The sequence below is a fragment of the Mirounga angustirostris genome, unplaced genomic scaffold, assembly GCF_029215605.1.
Source record: "Mirounga angustirostris isolate CCGP_5_RB_7025 unplaced genomic scaffold, mMirAng1.0.hap1 SCAF_9, whole genome shotgun sequence".
Taxonomy (NCBI): domain Eukaryota; kingdom Metazoa; phylum Chordata; class Mammalia; order Carnivora; family Phocidae; genus Mirounga; species Mirounga angustirostris.
The window spans coordinates 54773834-54795655 of record NW_026991717.1 but is presented as its reverse complement, the minus strand read 5'-3'; the positions used below and the strand labels follow the sequence as shown (position 1 = coordinate 54795655).

The window sequence follows — 21822 nt, the reverse complement described above, 5'->3', positions numbered from 1 at the left end:
TTCTATTTCTTCATGATTAAGTCTTGATAAATTTTTTTTAAAAATTTTTATTGTTATGTTAATCACCATACATTACATCATTCGTTTTAGATGTAGTGTTCCATGATTCATTGTTTGTGCATAACACCCAGTGCTCCATGCAGAACGTGCCCTCTTTAATACTCATCACCAGGCTAACCCATCCTCCCACCCCCCTCCCCTCTCGAACCCTCAGTTTGTTTTTCAGAGTCCATCGTCTCTCGTGGTTCGTCTCCCCCTCCAAATACCCCCCCTTCATTCTTCCCCTCCTGCTTTTTTCTTAACATATATTGCATTATTTGTTTCAGAGGTACAGATCTGAGATTCAACAGTCTTGCACAATTCACAGCGCTTACCAGAGCACATACCCTCCCCAGTGTCTATCACCCAGTCACCCCATTCCTCCCACCCCACCCCCCATTCTAGCAACCCTCAGTTTGTTTCCTGAGATTAAGAATTCCTCCTATCAGTGAGGTCATATGATACATGTCTTTCTCTGTTTGACTTACTTCGCTCAGCATAATACCCTCCAGTTCCATCCACGTCGTTGCAAATGGCAAGATCTCATTCCTTTTGATGGCTGCATAATATTCCATTGTATATATATACCACTTCTTCTTTATCCATTCATCTGTCGATGGACATCTTGGCTCTTTCCACAGTTTGGCTATTGTGGACATTGCTGCTATAAACATCGGGGTGCACATACCCTTTCAGGTCCCTACATTTGTATCTTTGGGGTAAATACCCAGTAGTGCAATTGCTGTGTTGTAGGCTAGCTCTATTTTCAACTTTTTGAGGAACCTCCATACAGTTTTCCAGAGTGGCTGCACCAGCTTGCATTCCCACCAACAGTGTAGGAGGGTTCCCCTTTCTCCGCATCTCCGCCAACATCTGTCGTTTCCTGACTTGTTAATTTTAGCCATTCTGACTGGCGTGAGGTGGTATCTCACTGAGGTTTTGATTTGGATTTCCCTGATGCCAAGCCATGTTGAGCACTTTTTTCATGTGTCTGTTGGCCATTTGGATGTCTTCTTTGGAAAAATGTCTGTTCATGTCTTCTGCCCATTTGTTGATTGGATTCTTTGTTCTTTGGGTGTTGAGTTTGATAAGTTCTTTATAGATTTTGGATACTAGCCCTTTATCTGATATGTCATTTGCAAATATCTTCTCCCATTCTGTCGGTTGTCTTTTGGTTTTGTTGACTGTTTCCTTTGCTTTGCAAAAGCTTTTTATCTTGATGAAGTCCCAATAGTTCATTTTTGCCCCTGCTTCCCTTGCCTTTGGCGATGTGTCTAGGAAGAAGTTGCTTCGGCTGAGGTCAAAGAGGTTGCTGCCTGTGTTCTCCTTTAGGATTTGGATGGACTCCTGTCTCACATTGAGGTCTTTCAACCATTTGGAGTCTATTTTTGTGTGTGGTGTAAGGAAATGGTCCAGTTTCATTCTTCTGCATGTGGCTATCCAATTTTCCCAACACCATTTGTTGAAGAGACTGTCTTTTTTCCATTGGACATTCTTTCCTGCTTTGTCAAAGATGAGTTGACCATAGAGTTGAGGGTCCATTTCTGGGCTCTCTATTCTGTTCCATTGATCTATGTGTCTGTTTTTGTGCCAGTACCCTACTGACTTGATGATGACAGCTTTGTAAGAGAGCTGGAAGTCTGGAATTGTGATGCTGCCAGCTTTGCTTTTCTTTTTCAACATTCCTCTGGCTATGCGGGGTCTTTTCTGGTTCCACACAAATTTTAGGATTATTTGTTCCATTTCTTTGAAAAAAGTGGATGGTATTTTGATGGGGATTGCATTGAATGTGTAGATTGCTCTAGGTAGCATTGACATCTTCACAATATTTGTTCTTCCAATCCATGAGCATGGAACGTTTTTCCATTTCTTTGTGTCTTCCTCAATTTCTTTCATGAGTATTTTATAGTTTTCTGAGTACAGATCTTTTGTCTCTTTGGTTAGATTTATTCCTAGGTATCTTATGGTTTTGGTGCAATTGTAAATGGGATTGACTCCTTAATTTCTCTTTCTTTTGTCTTCTTGTTGGTGTATAGGAATGCAACTGATTTCTGTGCATTGATTTTATATCCTGCCACTTTACTGAATTCCTGTATGAGTTCTAGCAGTTTTGGGGTGGAGTCTTTTGGCTTTTCCACATAAAGTATCATATCATCTGCAAAGAGTGAGAGTTTGACTTCTTCTTTGCCGATTTGGATGCCTTTGATTTCTTTTTGTTGTCTGATTGCTGTGGCTAGGACTTCTAATACTATGTTGAATAGCAGTGGTGATAGTGGACATCCCTGCCACGTTCCTGACCTTAGGGGGAAAGCTCTCAGTTTTTCCCCATTGAGAATGATATTCGCTGTAGGTTTTTCATAGATGGCTTTTATGATATTGAGGTATGTACCCTCTATGCCTATACTCTGTAGAGTTTTGATCAAGAAACGATGCTGTACTTTGTCAAAAGCTTTTTCTGCATCTATTGAGAGGATCATATGGTTCTTGTTCTTTGTTTTGTTAATGTATTGTATCACGTTGATTGATTTGCGGATGTTGAACCAACCTTGCAGCCCAGGGATAAATCCCACTTGGTTGTGGTGAATAATCCTCTTAATGTACTGTTGGATCCTACTGGCTAGTATTTTGGTGAGAATTTTTGCATCCATGTTCATCAGGGAAGTCTTGATAAATTTTATGTTTCCAGGAATTTATCCATTTCTTCTAGGTTGTCCAATTTTTTGGTATATAATTGTTCATAGTGGTCTCTTTTGATCCTTTGTATTTCTGTGGTATCAGCTGTAATGTCTCCTCTTTCATTTTTATTTATTTGAATCCTTTTTTTCTTCATCTAGCTAAAGATTTGTCAATTTTATATTTAAAAAAAAAAAACACCTTTTAGTTTCACTGACTTTTTTCTATTGTCTTCTTTGTTATTTCCTTCCTTCTGCTAACTTTGGGTTTAGTTTGTCATTCTTTTTCTAGTTCCTTGAGGTGTAAAGTTAGGTTGTATGTTTGATATCTTTCTTTTTTCTTGATGCAGGTAGTTATTACTATAAACTTCGTTGTTAAGATGGCTTTGACAGCATTCCATAGTTTTGTATATATTGTATTTCTATTTTCATTTGTTTCAAGACATTTTTTTAAATTTTTCTCTTGATTGATTCTTTGACCCACTGGTTGTTCAGGAGTGTGTTAATTTGTGCATATTTGTGATTTTCTAACTTTCCTGTTACTGATTTCTAGTTTTATAAAATTTGTGGTTCAAAAAGATATTTGGTATGATTTCAATCTTCTTAAGTTTATTAATACTTGCTTTGAGCCCAAACATATGCTCTATCCTGGAAAATGTTCCATGTGTGCTTGAGAAGAATGTATATTCTGCTGGTGATGGATGGTAGGTTCTATAAATGTCTGTTAGGTCCATTTGGTCTAACATATGGTTCAATTCCAATGTGTCCTTGTTCATTTTCTGCCTGAATGATTTATCCGTTGCTGAAAGTGGAGTATTGAAGTCTCCTACTATTTAAATTGTTGTCTCCTTCTCACTTCAGATATATTAATATTTGCTTTATATTTTTAGGTGTTCTGATGTCATTCTATTTACAATTGTTATAGCTTCTTGATGAATTGCCCCTTAATTATATAATGATCTTCTTTGTCTCTTGTTACCATTTTTGGCTTACAGTATATTTTCTGTAATATAATTATAACTATCCCTGCTCTCTTTTGGTTTCTACTTGCATGAAATATCTTTTCCATCGCTTCATTTTGAGTGTGTCCTTAAAGCTGAAGTGAGTCTTATAGGCAGCATAATGTTGGCTGTTGCTTTTTTTATCCATCCATCCATCCACTCTATGTATTTTGATTGGATTATATAATTAATTATAGTTAGGTAAGGATTTACTGATGTCACCTCATTAATTGTTTTATGGAATCTTTGTGGCTCCTTTTTTCCTTTCTGCCTCTCTTGTTGCCTTCCTTTGTGAATTGATGATTTTCCATAATGGCTTTCTTTGATTCCCTTCTCTTTATCTCTTATGGATTTGCTTAGGTTTTGCTTTGTGCTTACTGTGAGGGTTACATAAAACATCATATAAGTCTATTTTATGCTGATAATTTAACTTTGCATACCCAAAACTACTCTTTTACTCCCCCCCTTTTATGTTTTTGGTGTCACTGTTTACATCCTTTTATATTGTATCTCTATGAAGAAATTATTATAGCCATAGCTAATTTTTAATATTTTGTCTTTTAACTTTTATACTAGAATTAAGAGGTTAACACACTACCATTCTACAGTATTAGGATATTCTGAATCTAACTATATGCTTACCTTTACCAGTGTGTTGTATATTTTTATATAATTTTTTGTTATTAATTAGTGTCCTTTCATTTCAGCTTGAAGAACTCCTTTCAATATTTCTTGTAAGGCAGTTCTGGTGAACTTCCTTAGGTTTTGTTTGTTAGAGAAAATATCTCACCTTCACTTTTGATGGACACCTTTGCTTGTTAAAGTATGCTTGGTTGGCCATTTTTTTTTTCCTTTTAGCTCTTATCTGGAACTGATGAGCCATTGCTAGCTTTGAAGATGGAAGAAGGCCATGAGGCAAAGAATGTACACAGTTTCTAAATGCGTAAAAAAAATTCTTCCACAAAACCTGTAGAAGAAACACAGCTCTCCTAACATCTTGATTTTAGCCTATTGAGACTCATTTTGGATTTCTGACTTCCAGGAGTGTAAGATAATACGTTGTGTTGTTTTAAATTGCTAAGTGGTAATTTTGTTACAGTAGTAAGAGGAAAATAATAGAGTCTCTGGTGCTATGTTTTCTTACTGTGTATAAGGAATTCTGGTAATAAAAATTTTGTGAAAAAATGAAACAAAAATGAAAGCCAACTGATAATGTAAGCAAGGGAGTTGAATATATAATGTAAAGAGAGAAAAATAAAGTGATTAATTACCTAATAGAGATAATTACTTTATCATCTAATAGTGATTACATCATCCTGAAAAAGAAATTTTTGATACATTAAGGAGAATGCTGAATTTGGTATTTTAGATCTATGATATAAACCTTTCCTCAATAAAGAAATAAGAAAAACATGTCAAAATTTTTTCAACAAATGCTCTAGCCAAAGCAAAATAGTCACAAGTGAAAGATAAAATGTAGTAAAAGTTGAAAAGGTCATTTATGAGGATAGACTCAGGAAGCATGTGACTCTTGATGGATATGCAATATGAGAAAAAGCAATGGGATAGAAATCTGTAAAAACATATTCATGATTAAAAAAAATCACAGAGGGGCGCCTGGGTGGCTCAGTTGGTTAAGCGACTGCCTTCGGCTCAGGTCATGATCCTGGAGTCCTGGGATCGAGTCCCACATCAGGCTCCCTGCTTGGCAGGCAGTCTGCTTCTCCCTCTGACCCTCCTCCCTCTCATGCTCTCTGTCTCTCATTCTCTCTCTCACAAATAAATAAAATCTTAAAAAAAAAAATCACAGAGACTCTCGTGCAGCCTTTGTTTTCAACTTAACTTTTTATCAATGCATATAAACATTTTAAAAAATGTACAGATCAGCTCAATGAATTTTCAGAATTTAATACATGGTGCTCATGTTACCAGCACCCAGAAACAATATTCAGCACTCTAGGAGCTCTCTTTTCTAATCACCCATTTCCAAGGACAACTATTATCTTCACTCCTAACACTATAGATTAGTTTTGCCAAATGCTGATTTATCAGTGGATTCATACAGGATCTACTCTTTTGTGTCTGGCTTTTTCCCCCCCTCAACTATGTTTGTATGATTTGCTCATACTGTTGAATATAATTGTAATTTGCTCATTCTCATTTCTGGCAGTATTTCATGATATGAATATTCCATAATTTATTTAAACTTCATATTATTGATGGGCATTTGGATAGTTTGTTTTGATTATCAAATAAATAGTGCTGTTATAAACATTTTATATCTTTGGTGTACAGAAACATGCACATTTCTGTAAGGGATGTACCTGGGAATCGTAGACATGCCAGGTTAAAAGTCTGTATACATTCAGTTTTAGTAGAATTGGCAGCTATCCAAAATGGTTGTACTAATTTAAACTCCCACCAGCATGTCAGCCTTTTATTCTAAGAAAATGTAGGTTTCAATTTTTTTAAGTTTTTTGTCTGTTTCAAGTTTTTATTTGAATTTCAGTTAGTTAACATACAGTGCAATATTAGCTTCAGGTGTACAATATAGTGATTCAACAATTCCATACATTACCCAGTGCTCATCACAAGTGCATTCCTTAATCCCCATCACCTATTTCACCCATCCCCCCACCCACCTCCCTTCTGGTAACCATCAGTTTGTTCTTTATAGCTGAGTCTGTTTCTTGGTTTGCCTTGCTCTTTTCTTCCCCTTTGCTCATTTGTTTTGTTTCTTAAATTCCACATATGAATGATATCATACAGTATTTGTCTTTCTCTGATTGAACTTATTTCACTTAGCATAAAACTCTCTAGCTCCATCTATACTGTTGCAAATGGCAGGATTTCATTCTTTTTTATGGCTAAGTAATATTCCATTGTGTGTGTGTGTGTATATGTATATATGTGTGTATATATATATGTATATATATGTGTGTATATATACATGTATATATATGTGTATGTGTGTGTATATATATATATATATATATATATATATATATACTACTTCTCTCTTATCCATTCATCAGTCAATGGACACTTGGGCTGTTTTCATAATTTGTCTATTGTACATGCATATATCCCTTTGAGTTAGTATTTTTGCATTCTTTGGGCAAATACCTAGTAGTGCAATTGCTAGATCATAGGGTAATTTTATGTTTAACTTTTTTTGGCACCTCATGCTGTTTTCCACAGTGGCTGCACCAGTTTTCATTCCCACCAACAGTACAAGAGGGTTCCATTTTCTCCACATCCTTGCCAACACCTGTTGTTTCTTGTGTTGTTGATTTTAGTCATTTTGACAGGTGTGAAGTGCTTTTGGAATTGTCAATATTAATTATAAAGTTGTATTCAGTATAATGCAAAAAAAATGAAGTGAAATAACTGGAAACTGAAGAAATAGAAATTTTTTTGCAGAGGATAAGATTTTATACGCAGAAAACCCAAAAGTATGTACAGATAAACTATGGATCGAATTAAATTAATTAAACAAATTAAAAGGCAAATTATAATTCATTAGCAATAGTCTGAAAATGAAATTTAAAGTATTTCTAATAACACTCTGAAAACTCCAAATGCCGAGGAAAAACAATAAAATATGTACAAGATTTATATGCTGAAATATAAAATATACTGAGATAAGTTACCAAAATCCTAAATAAGTAGGGAGATATGCCTTTTTCATGAGTTGGATGACTCAATAAAGTTAAGATGACAATGATCCTAAAACTTACCTATTGATCCTTGCCTGGTCATGGCAAGAGTAAAGGGATTCTTCCTATAATATTAATTTTTTTTAGATAATGTTGGGTAGAAGTCAAATCAATATGTTTGCCTCTATAATAATAGGACTATAATTAAAGACTAGAAAAAAATCCAATTTTATGTATCTATAAAATTGATTCAGTATTATTTTACTGGTAGCTAAAATCCCTAAAAATTATTCATTGTAAATTTAAGAGTAAAAGATATATCTAAACTGTATCAGGTGAAGATTTATGTTAGACAAAAAGAATTTTTCTCTCTTTTGTGAACTCATATATTTTTATAAGAGAAAAGGGATTTTTAATTGATTAAAGATACAGCACATATTAAAACCATTGGAAATACAAATAAAATCCTATGGAAACACACATGTCTACTAGTCTATGCAACCACACAGAGAATACATAGAATTCTATTTCTGACAAATAGGAATATATCTTTGTTTTCAAGTCACTAGGTACCATTTATAATATTTTGCTATGTATCATTCATTATATAATAGAAACAATTCAATAACTTCCAAACTCCAAATATGATACAAGCCACAGTCTTTAACATAAAGCAAAAAAGTAGACATTAATTACTAAAATATAAACACAAAAGACTTTGCCATTAAAAGGCACTATCTCAGAAGACTTTTGGGTAAAACAGAAACCAAAATTGCAACTACAGTCTGGATATGTTCTATCTCTTGGTCAACATGGTGATTTCATGTATACGTGTGTGTGTGTATAGCTGGGTTCTTCCCATAGGAAGTTCCATGGACTTCCTATGTTTCCTATTTGTATTCTCCCCTTACAACTATTATTGTTTCATTATTTCTTAGAAGTTTTTGTTAGAAAGTTGGATTATAACTTATTTCTGCTGTGTTCCATTTTTTAATTGCTGGGTTAAAAATTTCATGTTTTTGTTAACTTTTTTCTATTGAGTATTAAAAATCTGTATTAGTTTGCTAGGGCTGTCATAACAAAAATGCTATAGGCTGGAGGACCTCAACAACAGAAATTTATTTCATCATAGTTCTGGAGGCTGGAAGTCCAAGATCAAGGTACCATCAGGTTTGATTTCTCGTAAGGCTACTCTCCTTGGCTTACAAATGGCTAACTTTTTGCTGTGTCCTCACATGGCCTTTTCTCTGTGAATACATATCCCTGGTGTCTCCCTATTCTAAGGACACCAGTCTTATTAGATTAGGGCTCATTCAAATGATCTCATTTAACCTAATTGCCTATTTAAAGCCCTATATTGAAATGTAGTCACATTCTGAGGTGTACTGGGGGTTAGAACATCAAAATGTGAATTTTGGGGGACACAATACAGTCTAGAATAGGTCAGTAGGAAAGTTGTCCTGTTCTTCATCACATTTTTTCATATGGTATCTTGGCATGAATGCTGTGTCCATTCCCTTTTTATTTCTTATATTAGAATTAGTTGGATTTTTCTCTATAATTAGGAGACTCTTGACTGTGTGTGTTGACTGAGTGGGGGTTGGTTTCTCAGGGCTGTTTTCTAGTCTTTACCTCTCAAGGGCTCCCTTCTTAAAATATGAAACATTTTCTTTTAGAAATGGTTTGGTTGCTAAGAACTGGTATAAAACAGTTTTAAAAATCAGTCAAAATTTGTATCAAAAGATTTACAAGAAGAACTATTTGAAAATAGCGTCTGGTAGTCCATAAGAGTAAAGCAGTCTTAAAAAAAAAAAAAAATTGTTGGGAAGGTCACTCCGGAATATGAAACTATACGTTAGTTTTAAACTCAAGTACCTAAATCTCTAGCTAAATGCTCTAGGATAGAACTTTACTTTCCTTCAGCCTTGCAGTCCTATCACTCCCACCTACACATATACCATGATTCAAAAAACAACTTTTCCTTGATTAGTGATTGATTGTATTTCTGCAAGGAACTCAGTTAGCTCTAGAATTTAACCAGTATTATTTGCCATAAAAAGGTCAGTAGCATTCCAAGGAAACTTAAACTATTTACCTTCCAAATATAAATATATATAGTATAACTTTATTTTTATGGAAATTCAATTTTCTATAATAATTCCATTGGCTATAAAATTATTTGGCTTCTAAAGCTAATAACAGATTAATTTTGTTATAGCAAAACTTACAGAAGAAAATAAATAATTATTTTTTTAAAACATAGGCATCAATATGGCATGTTTTGTAAGGCAAAGAATTACCAATTTTTTTAGCTGGAGTAAACAAGATACTGTATACGAATAGTTTCAGGTATCAAAATAATGATCAATATGTAAATGATATACTCATACCTGACAACCAGAGAAAAATATTATTCCCCAGATCCTCTTTAAATTCATCATTAAAAAAATTACTCGATTCTGGAAATGCTTCCTGGAATGTTGCATAGATGGCCTGTGCCAAACAGTCAGGATACACCTACCAAAAATAGAGTCATATTAGAATAATTTTATATTTTATATAGTATATGTCAACTACCAAAGAAATTATTATTAAGTATGTGAAAATACGTGTCCCTTTTTTCTTATAGCTTGCATTTGGCCACTTATAACTTCTTTGTACCCCTAATTGAGGGACATGAACAAAGAAGAGTTGAAAATAAAGTCAATTTGGCTATTTGTTCACATTTTAGAAAATTTAATTTGGATAAAAAGATGAAGTTAACAATTAAGATAAAGTTTGATGATTCTATTTTAAGTTTTGATGATTATTTCATTTAGAAAATTTAATTTGGATAAAGGATGAAGTTAACAAGATTATGTTTGATGATTATATTTTAAGATAAAGTTTGATGATTATTTCATTTAACCTTGGTATTGTTATCCTCTTTTAGAAAGTGACATATACAGATCATTATAATAAAAAGTATATTTATGTATTTTTTAATTAAAATATAATTGACATATAACACTGTGTAAGTTTAAGGTATACAACATGTTGATTTGATACACTTACATATTGCAATACGATTACCACTATAGCATTAACTAACACCTCTATCACCTCACATAATTATCATTCTGTGTGTGGGGGGGGGTGGTAAGAGTAGCAAGCATATTTTTATTTATTTATTTATTTATTTTTACTTTATTTTATTTTAAAGATTTTATTTATTTATTTGACAGAGAGAGTGAGAGCACAAGCAGGGGGAACAGTAGAGCGAGAGGGAGAAGCAGACTCCCTGCTGAGTAGGGAGCCCGATGCAGGGCTCAATCCCAGGACCCTGAGATCATGACCTGAACCGAAGGCAGATGCTTAACCATCTGAGCCACCCAGGCATCCCGCAAGCATATTTTTAAATAACTTAAGTCTGTTTAGGTGAGTTAATATATTGCAGTTACTACTGTATTGTTTACATATGAAAACTATGATCGGATATCAACAAATATATGGTTCTACCATTATTCTATTAGACTTAAAATCCCTAAACTACTAAATTCCTCTTAGGAAGTAACTAAACATAAAAGTTACATTTTTCTTTAAATTTTTTAAAAAAATTTTTTATTTATTATTCTGGTACTCAGCAACCAAATAAATATGTAAAATCACATTTAGCCCTTAATATTAAATGTAAAATTTTGCAATCTAAGTGTCCCTTAGAGGTCACTGTCCCAATCCTTGGGAGTGTGTAAATGTTCATTTATACAGCAAAAGGGCTTTGCAGATTTCATTAAGTTAAAGATCTTAAAATGGGGAGATTATATTGGATTATCCAGTGGGCCTTAATTGCAATCACAAATGTCTTTATAAGAGGAAGGCTATGGAAATTTTTACTACAGAAGAGAAGAAGGCAATGGGATGGCAGAGAAAAGAGAGTAGAATAATATGACCAGAATCCAAGAAATGCTGGCAGCCACCAGAAGCTAGAGAAGGCAAGAAATGGATTCTCCTTTAGGGCCTCTTAAAGAAATTGGCCCTGTTGATACCTTGATTTTAGTCCTGGAAGACTCATTTTTGGACTTCTGGCTTCTATAACTCTAAAACAATGAATTTTTATTGTCTTAAAAGTCACTAAATTTGTGATAATTTGTTATAGCAACAATAAGAAACTAATACAGTCATCTACTCCAGGTGGTAAGTGATAATATTTGCTGATAAGTGATAATATTCTTTGAAGAACTCCATGATTTTTTTTGGTGGTGGTGGTGGGGAATGCTTTAACATATTTGTATATTTAATTTTACTGAAATGAATCATGAACATTTTTACTACCAGGAACAATCATATATTTTAGTATAAAAAATCATACTATTAAAATTAAAAGGTTGAACAAGGTGAATAAGGGGAAATTCTAAAAGCTTTCTGTGAATATCTCATCTTCATGATAAAGGATCAAGTGTCAAATTGTGTTGGGAAAATTTCTGAAGGTCTATCATTGTATGACACTGGAAGAAAGTGAAGTAAAAGTCACACTAAATATGTTTAGATTCAGCTAATTTGTACTGAATAGTGGGACATGACGATGACTTTAAAATTCTTAAAAATTAATAAATTTCTCTTTGTTAGGTCCAAGGTAAATCAGATGAGCAAGCAGTAACAAAACCCTGACTTGTTTGAATGAGTTAAAAATAATGGAAATTTGTCAATAAGAGATAAGACTTTATTTCTACTTAAACAGCTCTGGGGGAGATAGATGTATAGCAAGGTGTCCTCATTATCAAGCATAAATGGGAAGTATTAAAAGAAGACTGAACCCAGGCCAAGGGGTCAAATCACCAAGATGTACATCTTATTCTCAAAGAGGCTTTGAATCTTGATTAAACAACTTCTTATTTCTCCTCATAAAAAGCCACAAAAATAGGGACCCAGAAGAAAATCAAGTCGTGATTTGAGAAAGGTTATAAATATAACATCTATCGAAAGGCATATCCATCCCAGGGGAGAACATTTGGACCAAAAGTGTAGGGCTATAAATTGGAGAATGGGGGATATGCAATGGTGCCAGTACTTTCTTTGCCCACTTTAAATAGGCCTGTTATCCTTTTCTCAAGAGCATTATGTTAAAGCATACTTGATTTCATCAAACCATGTGGGTAGGCTAGGCTCATTCACCACAAAAGGATAGACTAAGTAAAAGATTATGGATAGGAGAAACAGCTGTTTTTGTCATTTCTAGACAATTTGCCAAAAATCCTAACCATTAACTAGCTTTTATATGGAAATAAGAAAAAATATTTCAAAATTAGCAGAGAAAATCCTAGTCCATCTTTCAGAACACCACTATTCTACAAAATGACAATTTATGAATCACAGTTCTAATCAAGCTCTTCCAGCTATGGAACTGAGAGACTAAATGTGTTGCCAAGATCACCCAGGTAATTAGTAGCAGATTCTGAACATGAGACCAAGTCTTATTCCCAGTCCACTACTGGTTTCCTTTTATAGACACTGCACATATATGGCTTTGAGTAAGAAAGATAGGTGAAGACTGAACATATTGTCTGGCAATGTAAGTTTGTTTATATTTTCATTGTGAAGGATATTTTACTGTTTTTAAGTTTGTTTTACCCAAGAAAACAGTTATCAACTCCAAAATATGAATGTATATCTGATTTACAGATGTCAACACAACAAAGCATCTGAATGTGACTTCTGCTTTGAGGTGCTGGATGTTTAAATTTAAAAGTATGTAATGAAATTCCTACACATTTTATTTTTCTTTTATTTTTATTATTTTTTTAAATACTGTAATGTATTATTTGTTTCAGGGGTACAGATCTGTGATTCAACAGTCTTACACAATTCACAGCACTCACCATAGCACATACCCTCCCCAATGTCCATCACCCAGCCACCCCATTCCTCCCAACCCCCTTCACTCCAGCAACCCTCAGTTTGTTTCCTGAGATTAAGAGTCTCTTATTGTGGGGCACCTGGGTGGCTCAGTTGTTAAGTGTTTGCCTTCAGCTCAGGTCATGATCCCAGTGTCCTGGGATCAAGTCCCGCATCGGGCTCCCTGCTCTGAGGGAAGCCTGCTTCTCCCTCTCCCACTCCTCCAGCTTGTGTTCCCACTCTCCCTGTCTCTCTCTCTGTCAAATAAACAAATAAAATCTTAACAACAACAAAAAGAGTCTCTTATGGTTTGTCTCCCTCTCTGGTTTTATCTTGTTTCATTTTTCCCTCCCTTCCCCTATGATCCTCTGCCTTGTTTCTCAAATTCTTCATGTAAGTGAGATCATATGATAATTGTTTTTCTCTGATTGATTTATTTCGCTTAGCATAATATCTTCTAGTTCCATCCATGTCGTTGCAAAAGGCAAGATTTTGGTTTCTTGATGGCTACATAATATTCCAGTGTATGTGTGTGTGTGTGTGTGTATTTATCACATCTTCTTTATCCATTCGTCTGTTGATGGACATCTTGGCTCTTTCCATAGTTTGGCTATTGTGGACATTGCTGCTATAAACACTGGGGTGCAAGTGCCCCTTCAGATCACTACACTTGTATCTTTGGGGTAAATACCCAGTAGTGCAATTGCTGAGTCATAGGATAGCTCTATTTTCAATTTTTTTGAGGAACTTCTGTACTGCTTTCCCGAGTGGTTGCACCAGCTTGCATTCCCACCAACAATGTAGGAGGGTTCCCCTTTCTCCGCATCCCCACCAACATCTGTCGTTTCCTGACTTAACTCTAGCCATTCTGACTAGAGTTAAGTCAGGTATCTGACTAGGTATCTCATTAAGGTTTTGATTTGGATTTCCCTGATGCTGAGTGATGCTGAGCACTTTTTCATGTGCCTGTTGGCCATTTGGATGTCTTCTTTGCAGATGTCTGTTCATGTCTCCTGCCCATTTCTTGATTGGATTCTTTGTTCTTTGGGTGTTGAGTTTGATAAGTTCTTTATAGATTTTGGATACTAGCCCTTTATCTGATATGTCATTTGCCAATACCTTCTCCCATTCTATCGGTTGGCTTTTGGTTTTGTTGACTATTCCTTTACTGTGCAAAAGCTTTTTATCTTGATGAAGTCCCAATAGTTCATTTTTGCCCTTGCTTCCCTTGCCTTTGGTGATGTTTCTAGGAAGAAGTTGCTGCGCCTGAGGGCAAAAAGGTTGCTATCTGTGTTCTCCTCTAGGATTTTGATGGGTTCCTGTCTCACATTTAGGTCTTTCATCCATTTTGAGTCTATTTTTGTGTATGGTGTTATGTGTCTGTTTTTGTGCCAGTACCCTACTGTCTTGATGATTACAGCTCTTGATGATTACAGAAAAATGATAATTTTATAGGTAAACAAAAAACCAAGAATATACACAGAATAAGATAGTGGTTTTCAAATTATCAATATGCAAACAAAATGCCTATACCACACTAAGGAGATTCTGTAAGACTTTTAGGCAATGGAATACAATATAATGAGGGGGAAACATAACTTTTAAAACATGACCATTACTTACTTTACTTCAGGAAATTTGCTTTCAAAGTAACAAAATATGTTCTAATAGGTGTTTAAATAAAATGACTATTTTTAAAATTTCATTTGTTCTAAAAATGCTTAGTGTAACCAGTTAATTTCTATGTTTACCTGAAGGAATGCATCTTTTCGACTTGTAGGGATGCTCATGAAAAGTATCACATAGCTTTCTGAAATTCTGTCGAACAAGGAATCTTGATTTTCTCTGTCAGGCTTAAAAAATAAAACATGTATGAAATTAAAAACATAAATGTTACAATTTAAAGTTGGAATTTGTACACATAATGTCAGTAATTTTATTTATTCTTAAAAGGCAGATCAGTTGCTGCAGTGAGAATGAGCAAGGGTTTGGTACCATGCAGAGCTGAATTTGAATACTGGCTTTATTATTCATTAGTTGCCTTACCCTGGGCTAGTTAATCAGTCTTAGTTTCTTCATCTGCCAAATGTATGTAAAATATACATATGTAGTAAAATAAGGACAAGAATCATGTTTAGTTTGGCTTTGTAATTCAAGCACTTAGCACAGTGCCTGGCACACAGAAAGCACACATTTGATGAGTTAATGAAGGTTCCTGCATTAAAGCTGGCATGTAGAGGCAATCAATGATTATTACTTTCTCTTGTCCTATATATCTACTCCAACTCTATCATTATCAGTAACTCAGTATGAAATTAAAGCACTTACTAGGATGAGACAACCACAGCCAGAACTAGTAAAATTGTGACATGATGGCTAAACTAAGACATGGTAAATATGTTGTAAGAAGAAAAAAATGTATAGATAATAATAATGTCAATATTATAGTAAAGTCCTGAGAGGATGAGCTTGGGAAGATGATATAGTAGGGATTCCTGAGCTCACCCCATCCACATTTACAGCTAGGTTATCATCCATATCCAAGTTAGTAAACCAGAGCTCAATTTGAAGACTGGCAGAACAAACTCTACAACTAAATTTAGAGAAGAAATTGCCTCTGAAACATTAGGAAGGTCAGAAAGATAGAGAGAGACTGCCCTCAGGAGGGAGGGAGCTGCTTGCCTGAAGAGGGCAGAGAAATGGGCCCTCACAACAGGCAGCTCACACAGGGAAAACTAATCTCCATAACATTTGGCTTTAAAAACTAAAAGGGCTGAATTCCTCCTGTTTGATAACCAGTGCTTTAAAAGTCACCTAACTCAGCACTGGGTGAGCCAGGAGGTCAAGTGATAGCTGAGTCATCACCCTTAAAGGGACAGCAGCCTGTGCAAAGAGCCAACATAAAAATGACAGTTTACACAATGCTGGGGGCAAATGGGAAACAGATCTGTTCATACTGACTTCAGATGTGTTGGTAGACTTCTCCAAAAATGAGGGAGCTGGCAGGCGCCTTTTCCTTCCCCACTCCCCAGCATAAATACAAAACCACCTGCAGGAGGCAAGGCTATAAAGACACTTATAGCCTTGGCCCAGGGCTCAGGGCAAATTTTGTTAAAGCTGCATGTGTGCCCTGTCCAGCTGCCAGGTGCACAACTGCTGCTGTGTGCCACACCCAGCCACCACACCATGCCTAGCTGCATGCCCCCAGCCACCACGCCATGCATAGCTGCATGCCCCTGGCCACCATCACATGCTGGGCCCAGCCTTATGCTCCCGGCTGCCCTGGCACACAGTTCCCAGGTAAAGCAGCATGTTGGGGGATCCAGCATAGGCCTAGTGGCCCAATGCAAATCTTGCTAACACTGCTGCCCCACTTCCAATTTCCCCTTCAGGCAAGTCCCCTCAGAACTGGCCTGCCTGAGTCCCATTAACACCACGGAGAGGAAGCACAGCCCACAACAGGCAGAGTCAGTACAGATGACTGCACAGAAAGGAAACGTGACTCAAACACAACAGCAGGTTATAAGCAAAACACATAGGATACTCTCCTTAAGTGCCAGGTTCTGGTGAACAGGGGACACTACACTGCAGCGCACTCTAGGGTCTCCCCTTCATAAAGTCACTACTTTCAAGAGCAGAAGACATAGCTGACTTTCTTAACACAGAGAAACAGACACACAGAGGTAGATAAATGAGAAGACAGAGAAATTTATCCCAAATGAAAGAACAGGACAAGGCCATAACCAGAGATCTAAGCAAAGCAGATATAAGTAACACACCTGATGAAGCATTTAAAACAATGATCATAAGGATACTCACTGGAATTGAGAAAAGAGTGGAAGATATGAGTGAGAGCCTTAACACAGAGATAAGAAATAACATAGTGGAGATAAAGGGCTCAATAAATGAAATGAGAAACACGCTTGATGGAATGAATAGCAGGATGTCAGAAGCAGAGGAATGAATTAATGACAGAGAAGACAGATTAATGGAAAGTAATCAAGCTTAACAAAAGAAAGAAAAAAGTTATGCAAAACTAGAAAAGACTTGGGAACTCAATGACTCCATCAAATGCAATAATATTCGTATTATAGGAGTCCCAAAAAAAGAGAGAAAAGGGGCAGAAAATTTATTTGAAGAAATAATAGTTGAAAACTTCCCTAATCTGGGGAAGGAAACAGATGTCCAGATCCAGGAGACACTAAGAACTCCTATCAAAATCAATAAAAGCAGACCCACACCAGACATATTGTAATTAATTTTGCAAAATATAGTGATAAAGAAAAACAAATCTTAAAAGCAGCAAGACAAAAGAAGTCAGTAACTTACAAGGGAAAACCCATAAAGTTAGCAGGAAATTTTACAACAGAAACTTTTTAAGCCAGAAGAAGGGAGTGGCATGATATATTCAAAGTGCTGAATGGGAACAATCTGCAGCCAGGAATACCTATCCAACAAGACTATCATTCAGAGTATAAGGAGAGATAAAGAGTTTCCCAGACAAACCAAAACTAAAGGAGTTTGTGACCACTAAATCAGCCCTGCAAGAAATATTAAAGGGAACTCTGAGTGGAAAGGAGAGACCAAAAGTGACAGTGTAACACAAAACAGGGAACACAAAAGTAATAAAAATGAATATTTCTATAAAAAATAGTGAAGGGTATAAAACATGATACAATATATCTAAAATGTGGGTGGAGGGGAGGAATAGGTTCAAACTTTAACAACCATCAATTTAATATGGACTGATATATGCAGAAGAAGTTATATGCAAACCTAATGGTAACAATATGCCAAAACAACTAATAAATACACCAAAAATAAAGGGAAAGAAATCCAAATATATCACTAAAAAAATCACCAAAACATGAGAGAAAGACAAGAAAGGATCAGAGAAAATCTTCAAAGACAACCACAAAACAAGTAATGAAATGGCAACAAATGCATATCTATCAATAGTTACTCTAAATTTAAATGGACTAAATGCTCCAGTCAAAATACATAGGGTGACAGAATGGATAAAAAAAATAAGACCCACCTATATGCTGCCTACAAGAGACACATTTTAGACTTAAGGCATCTGCGGATTCAAAGTGAAGGGATGGAGAAACAGCTATTATGCAAAGGACGTGGATGTCAAAGGAAAGCCAGAGTAGCAATACTTAAATATAGGACAAAACAGACTTTAAAACAAAGGCTATAACAAGAGGCAAAGAAGGACATGATACAATAATAAAGGAGACAATCCAACAAGAAGATACAACAATTGTAAATATTTATGCACCCAACATAGGAGCATCCAAATACATAAAATAGTTAATAACAAACATAAAGGAACTAATCAGTAATATAATAGTAGTAGAAGACTTTAACACCCCACTTGTATCAATGGACAGATCATATAGACAGAAAAGCAACAAGGAAAAAATAGCTTTGAATGATGTACTGGAACAGATGGGTTTAACAGATATAGTCAGAACATCCCATCCTAAAACAGCAGAATACAGATTCTTTTCAAGTGTAAACAGAACATTCTCCAGAATAGATAACATATTAGCCCAGAAAACCAGCCTCAACAAATTTAAGAAGATTGAAGTCATACCATACATCTTTTATGACCACAATGCTATGAGAATAGAAGTCAACCACAAGAAAAAATCTAGAAAGACCACAAATAAATGGAGGTTAAATAGCATGCTACTAAACAATGAATGGATCAACCAGGAAATAAAATAAGAAATAAAAAAAGTACAAGGAAACAAATGAAAATGAAAACACAGCAGTCCAAAAACCTTGGGATGCAACGAAAGTGTTTCTAAGAAGGAAGTTTATAGCAATACAGTCCTATCTCAAGAGACAAGAAAAATCTCAAATAAATAAACAAACCTTACACCTAAAGGAGCTAGAAAAAGAACAACAAACAAAATCTAAAACCAGCAGAAGGAAGGAAATATAAAGATTAGAGCAGAAATAAATGATACAGAAACTAAAAAAAAAAAAAAAAAAAAAAAAAAAAAAGAACAGGTCAACAAAACCAGGAGCTGATTCTTAGGAAAAAAAAAAAAATCAATAAAATTAATAAACTTCTTCTTTGCTGATTTGGATGCCTTTTATTTCTTTTTGTTGTCTGATTGCTGAGGCTAGGACTTCTAGTACTATGTTGAATAGCAGTGGTAATAATGGACATCCCCGCTGTGTTCCTGACCTTGGGGGAAAAGGTCTCATTTTTTTTCCCATTAAGAATGGTATTCGCTGTGGGTTTTTCATAGATGGCTTTTATGATATTGAAGTATGTACCTCGATCCCTAGCACTGTGAAGAGTTTTAATCAAGAAAGGATGCTGTACTTTGTCAAAAGCTTTTTCTGCATCTATTGAGAGGATCGTATGATTCTTGTTCTTTCTTTTGTTAATGTATTGTATCACATTGATTGATTTGCAGATGTTGAACCAACCTTGCAGCCCAGGGATAAATCCCGCTTGGTCGTGGTGAATAATCCTCTTAATGTACTGTTGGATCCTATTGGCTAGTATTTTGGTGAGAATTTTTGCATCCATTTTCATCAGGGATATTGGTCTGTAATTCTCCTTTTTGATGGGGTCTTTGTCTGGTTTTGGGATCAAGGTAATGTTGACCTCATAAAATGAGTTTGGAAGTTTTCCTTCCATTTCTATTTTTTGGAACAATTTCAGAAGAATAGGTATTAATTCTTCCTTAAATGTTTGGTAGAATTCCCCTGGGAAGCCATCTGGCACTGGGCTCTTGTTTGTTGGGAGACTTTTGATTACTGCTTCAATTTCCTTACTGGTTATGGGTCTGTTTAGGTTTTCTATTTCTTCCTGGTTCAGTTATGGTAGATTACACTTCTCTAGGAATGTATCCATTTCTTCCAGATTGCCTAATTTGTTGGCATATAGTTGCTCATAATATGTTCTCATAATTTTTTGTATTTCTTTGGTGTTGGTTGTGATCTCTCCTCTTTCATTCATGATTTTATTTATTTGGGTCCTTTCTCTTTTCTTTTTGATAAGTCTGGCCAGGGGTTTATCAATCTTATTCATTCTTTCAAAGAACCAGCTCCTAGTTTCGTTGATCTGTTCTACTGTTCTTTTGGTTTCTATTTCATTGATTTCTGCTCTGATCTTTATTATTTCTCTTCTCCTGCTGGGTTTAGGCTTTATTTGCTGTTCCTTCTCCAGCTCCTTTAGGTGTAGGGTTAGGTTGTGTATTTGAGACCTTTCTTGTTTCTTGAGAAAGGCTTGTAGTGCTATATATTTCCCTCTTAGGACCACATTTGCTGCATCCCAAAGATTTTGAATAGTTGTGTTTTCATTTGCATTTGTCTCCATGAATTTTTTTTTCAAAGATTTTATTTATTTGACAGAGAGAAAGAGAAAAGCAGAGGGAGAGGGAGAAACAGGCTCTCTGCAGAGCAGAGAGCCTGATGCGGGACTCAATCCCAGGACCCTGAGATCATGACCTGAGCCAAAGGCAGATGCTCAACCAACTGAGCCACCCAGGTGCCCCTGTCTCCATGAATTTTTAAAATTCTTCTTTAATTTCCTGGTTGACTCATTCATTCTTTAGTAGGATGTTCTTTAGCTTCCATGTATTTGAGTTCTTTCCAACTTTCCTCTTGTGATTGAGTTCTAGTTTCAAAGCATTGTGGTCCAAAAATATGCAGAAAATGGCCCCAATCTTTTGGTACCAGTTGAGACCTGATTTGTGACCCAGGATGTGATCTATTCTGGAGAATGTGCTATATGCAGTAGAGAAGAATGTGTATTCTGTTGCTTTAAGATGGAATGTTCTGAATATATCTGTTAAGTCCATCTGGTCCAGTCTGTCATTCAAAGCCCTTATTTCCTTGTTAATCTTCTGCTTAGATGATCTGTCCATTGCAGTGAGGGGGGTGTTAAAGTCCCCTACTATTATTGTATTATTATTGATGTGTATCTTTGATTTTGTTATTAATTGGCTTATATAATTGACTGCTCCCATGTTAGGGTCATAAATATTTATAATTGTTAGATCTTCTTGTTGGATACATCCTTTAAGTATGATATTGTGTCCCTCTACACCTCTTACTACAGTCTTTGATTTAAAATCCAATTTGTCTGATGCAAGGAGTGCCACCCCAGGTTTCTTTTGATGTCCATTAGCATGATAAATGGTTTTCCACCCCCTCACATTAAATTTGGAGGTGTCTTTGGGTCTAAAATGAGTCTCTTGCAGACAGCATATCAATGGGTCTTGCTTTTTCATCCAATCTGATACCCTGTGCCTTTTGATTGGGACATTTAGCCCATTTACATTCAGAGTAACTACTGAAAGACTCAACTTAAATTGCGAGAACTCATACAGGAATTCAGTAAAGTGGCAGGATATAAAATCAATGCACAGAAATCAGTGGCATTTCTATACACCAACAACAAGACAGAAGAAAGAGAAATTAAGGAGTCGATCCCATTTACAATTGCACCCAAAACCATAAGATATCTAGGAATAAATCTAACCAAAGAGACAAAGGATCTGTACTCAGAAAACTATAGAATACTCATGAAAGAAATTGAGGAAGACA

The 21822-nt window shown here is 35.5% G+C and overlaps 1 protein-coding gene across 3 annotated transcripts in view; it reads right to left on the bottom strand.

The window, feature by feature from the left end:
- FAM227B (family with sequence similarity 227 member B) overlaps nucleotides 1-21822 on the bottom strand; it is a 213309-nt gene that overhangs the window by 149878 nt on the left and 41609 nt on the right. For all 3 annotated transcript variants that reach the window (XM_064570500.1, XM_064570499.1, XM_064570498.1), the window contains exons 10-11: nucleotides 14994-15095; nucleotides 9762-9888 (exon numbers count right to left, since the gene is read on the bottom strand). In XM_064570500.1, coding sequence (XP_064426570.1) covers nucleotides 9762-9888; nucleotides 14994-15095 — 229 coding nt within the window. The remainder of the gene's footprint in view (nucleotides 1-9761; nucleotides 9889-14993; nucleotides 15096-21822) is intronic.